The following is a 4,162-nucleotide window of genomic DNA, read 5'->3' as shown; positions in this document are numbered from 1 at the left end:
ATATAAACCAATAGATTTTGTATTCTTATGTTTAAGCTAGAATTCATTAGCGATAAACACCATGACCTTAATAGATGATTTTGTAGAGTTAAGCAGATGTCATGACCATGACCTTAACCTAACATGAATATAGTGGAAAAGAACATGTCAATCAAGGTGAGCAAGGGTTTTAAAGAACAATAGAACATGTCGCTAAAACATGTTAAGCTTTCAAGCAATGGTGCAGTGGACAAGCAGAGACGCCAAAACAATTGACATCAGACACATATAACCTCGGGTAGAGGAGGTTAATCTCGCAACCTAAAAAGAAGTCAAGCTCAAGGACACAATGATATATACCACCTACAATCTATGACATTTTTTCCTCCTTATATTTTGATTGAAAGAGGCATTTGGACAACCTGAAAGGGAGGGGATGAGGAGAACCGGACAGGGGGGATGGATTTAGGTCTCGTGTTCATACTCGATTTGACTTAAAGGGGTGTCTCGAAACACTTCTCAAGTCTAATCCCAAACCCGATTCAATCGTATATGAATCCGATTTAAGTTGGCCTGGGGTTAGGTCTGCAGTATCCAATTGAACTTAAAGCATCTGTAACCCTGAAGTAGAGAGAGAGAGAGAGAGAGAGAGAGAGAGAGAGAGAGGACGATATTTGAATTGGGCTATTCCTTTGGTTTACGTAAAAAGAAAGATAAGGTGGTGTTGAGAATAATTTTCTAATAATTAATTGGAGAACCTTAAATATTGATCTGAGTGGTTCTCTGATGTTTAAGATGATATTTCAGATCCACATATCGAAAGCTGGAGGATTCGAAACTGACACACTATGAGCGTAGAAACAGCAATGGACAAACATATGATTACACAAACAGGAATTTTAAGCATTTAAAGTGGAAATAGGACAAATAGTTTAATATTGCGGTATAGAATCATCCACCACCACCTCTCTCACAAGATATGAGAGGCAGCCACCACATCACAATCCATTCTGGTCAGCTGCCGGCATTCCGCTCCTCAGAATAGCTTCTTCCTCCTCCTCTTCTTCTTCTGTGAAGCTTTGCATGGATACTCCCCGGTGGCGTCCTCAGGTAATGTTAGCCCATGAACCTTGGTAATTTGCTTGATCTGTTCTTCCTTCCTTTTCTTTTAGATCTGTATATCAATCTTTCGTGGAGAGGATCTGCTGAATTCTTCTGTGTTGACCATTTTATGTCTTCTATCCAATGCTGCATCATCTTTTCTCTCTCTCTCTTTCGTCCTTTCCTTCGGCCTTAAGCTTTTAATTCTGTCAACCCCACCCCTTTTGCTCAGCGAACCACTTTGTTCATCCTTTACCCTGTCTTCTTGCTTTCTCTTTATCGGATGCCATAAAGCAGTGGCATGAAAAGCAAGGCTTTGCTTTGATATGGCCCAAAGTGTGTGCACGTAATTTCCCTTTCATCTTTTCCTGGCTTTCTCTCCCATCTATAGTCTTCTGTCCTCTGACTTGGTTTCTTCAGAGATCCGTCAATGGCTATGTGTGATCTGATGCGTGTGTGACTGCTTAAGCGCCGATCCCTCCCTCTCTGTCTCTGATTTGGTTTGTCCATATGGGGATTTGGATTTGTTGGCGCTCTCCAGGCCGAAGGGCTGGTCGATCCCCTGCTGCAGGACTTTGCTTTCTCCACCGACAAAGGCGACACCTGCACCACTACCAGGCCGCAGGCGGCGGAGAGGAGGCCAAGGCCACACAAGGAGCAGGCCCTCGGCTGCCCCCGGTGCAACTCCACCAACACCAAGTTCTGCTACTACAACAACTACAGCCTCGCCCAGCCCCGCTACTACTGCAGGACTTGCCGGAGGTATTGGACCGACGGTGGGTCTCTGAGGAATGTCCCTGTGGGCGGCGTCTCCAGAAAGAACAAGAGATCCTCTCTCTTCACCACTGCCGCCGCCGCCAACTCTTCCTCCTCTGCCTCGACGACAGCCGCGTTAGCTACTGTCTCGACTTCCAAGAAGTTGCATGCTGACCGCGTCCCTCCATCCATCTCGCTCTCCACCAGCTCCGAAGCTCCAAAGTTCCACGAGGGACACGACCGCAACCTGGCGTTCCGCCAACATGGCCTCCCCGAGCACAGTGACTTCCCCGCCTTAGAAAGCAGCAGTGGTCGTGCCGCTGTCGGTGCCCTCTCTGCCATCGAGTTACTGTTGGTGCCCAATGCAAGAGGCATCGGGCCGTTCATGCCGATGCCGATGCCATTATCGGATTACTCGACTGGATTTGGACTCAAAGAATTCAGGCCACCTACCCTTAGTTTTCCTTATGGAATCAGTGGAGGCAGTAGTGGCGGGTATGAGCGCTTGCGGGGTGTGCAGCAGAGTGATGATGGTAAGCTGCTGTTACCTTTCGAGGACTTAAAGCCAGTAGTCGATTCAAACAATGTTGCAGATAGGGGGAAAGCCGCCGGGTATCCTCCCAGGTTCTGGAATGGCAACATCGGCGGAGGAGGAGGCTCATGGTAGAACAAAAAGTGAGAGAGAAAACCCTTCCGAGTGTACTCTAACAAGAGAATGTGTTTGCATACCCATTTCAATTCCCGATGGAGGCACACATGCAGGAAGGATCACATGATGCATTGGTTCCTTATCCTTTTACTGTGGCTATATGAAGCCTCATTTTGTGTGGGCTTCAAAAGGTTGTCTTGCAGGTTAAACATCAATAGAGGAAGAAGGAAAGAAGCATGTGATGCGCACCGTATGAATAGAAGAGAAGGGAGAAAGGAAAGAGCTGTGGATTGCTTGTTTACATCAGGAACACAAGGAATTGGATGTTTGCATTCATGACTCACTTCAAGTATATGCTTTTTGTTCTCCCTTCCTGTCTTCTGCTCTCGGATGCCATTCACCATGCTGAAAGCATCGTCACTATACATCGAGGGAAGGCTGCGAGTCTGTCTCACCAAAAAGCTCCTCACCTAATGATTCCATGCATGATTACAGCTTTCTTTCTACACATTGGCAGACTACGTGCAACGATTCATGAAGAATTAGCAAACTCCATTAATTCTCATATATGAGTCGTGCATAGATGCAGAGTTTTTTGTCCAAGAATTCATGTATCCAACTTACAACTATGCATCTTCAAATCTCAGTGTAATGAAATCGTTGATAATGAATGGGACGAGGTTGATTCCGAGGGAGAAGATAAAATTGTTGCTAGTTCTGAAAGAAATAGCACAATCAAAAGATCTCTATCCAAACACCTGCAATCAGAAGTCAACTATGTGCCATGGAATCCCATTATATCCAATCATGCCATAAGAACAATATCCCATGCCTACTCCACCCCCATTCAAGATTCAATATCAAAAGAAGGGATTCAAATCTCTTGGTATGACCTTTTAGTTTTCACCGTGGCGTTGGTATGGATTATAAGTGATTAGGGTGTTCTGTTGCATATGAGCATAACCATCTCGTGCATTGTGTTATTTGATGTCCTTTAGGACAAAAGAACTTAGACTTCACCACAAATTAAACATTTAGGACAAAAGAACTTAGACTTCACCACAAATGAACAGGATCAAAGCCAAGCCAAAGCTTTTGCTCTCTATAATAAATTAACGCTTTGATGTGATTATTAATTATATGATCATATCATAGATGTTTAGAGTATATGATTCTATCGTAAAATTTATTATAGATATGATTGAATTTTGATTGTGGTTATTGGTTAATAAAAAAATTTAATTATGATAGTATTCCTTAGGAGATGACGACGGACACTTATTTATAAAATGATAGACCTTCTAGAAATGAAACAATTATTTATTGAGAGGTTGATAAAAAGAGAGGAGATGACGTCCCTAATCATCACTCTAACCATTACTCATAGTAGTCCTGTGAATGATAAAAAGAGAGGAGATGACGATTCTAGTTCTTCTTGCAAATCAATATTGCTATAGTTTTCGAAACTGATGACGATGTACTTACAGATCAGATAAAGACTTCTGAATAGCATCGAAAGGTACACATCATATATTTGATCTATTATTATTTAATATTTATTTTTGACATTAAAAAATTACACATAACAGTAGTATAAACCATGATTTTTATACTTATAAGATAACCAAGGAGCTTAGGATGTTTTAAAAGGGTCTGAAAAGTAATATAAAAATAAAT

The 4,162-nt window shown here is 42.6% G+C and overlaps 1 protein-coding gene across 1 annotated transcript; it reads left to right on the top strand.

Annotated features, from left to right (window-relative positions):
* Positions 1-891: 891 nt before the first annotated feature.
* On the top strand, positions 892-2,854 carry LOC103984871 (dof zinc finger protein 2). Its single transcript, XM_009402435.3, has 2 exons — positions 892-1,089; positions 1,622-2,854. The coding sequence occupies exons 1-2, from the start codon at positions 1,063-1,065 to the stop codon at positions 2,501-2,503; spliced, it is 909 nt and encodes a 302-aa protein (XP_009400710.2). The 5' UTR covers positions 892-1,062; the 3' UTR covers positions 2,504-2,854.
* The last annotated feature ends 1,308 nt before the right edge of the window (positions 2,855-4,162 follow it).

Source organism: Musa acuminata, chromosome BXJ2-5 (genome assembly GCF_036884655.1).
Source record: "Musa acuminata AAA Group cultivar baxijiao chromosome BXJ2-5, Cavendish_Baxijiao_AAA, whole genome shotgun sequence".
Classification (NCBI taxonomy): domain Eukaryota; kingdom Viridiplantae; phylum Streptophyta; class Magnoliopsida; order Zingiberales; family Musaceae; genus Musa; species Musa acuminata.
Note: the sequence above shows the minus strand (reverse complement) of the source record. Positions and strands in the feature narration are given on the sequence as shown.

Excerpts from the sequence above, each read along its gene's own strand:
- LOC103984871 (XM_009402435.3), top strand. The coding sequence starts at position 1,063 with ATGGATACTCCCCGGTGGCGTCCTCAG. Across the intron at positions 1,090-1,621 it reads CTCCCCGGTGGCGTCCTCAG|GCCGAAGGGCTGGTCGATCC; the intron begins GTAATGTTAGCC and ends GGCGCTCTCCAG.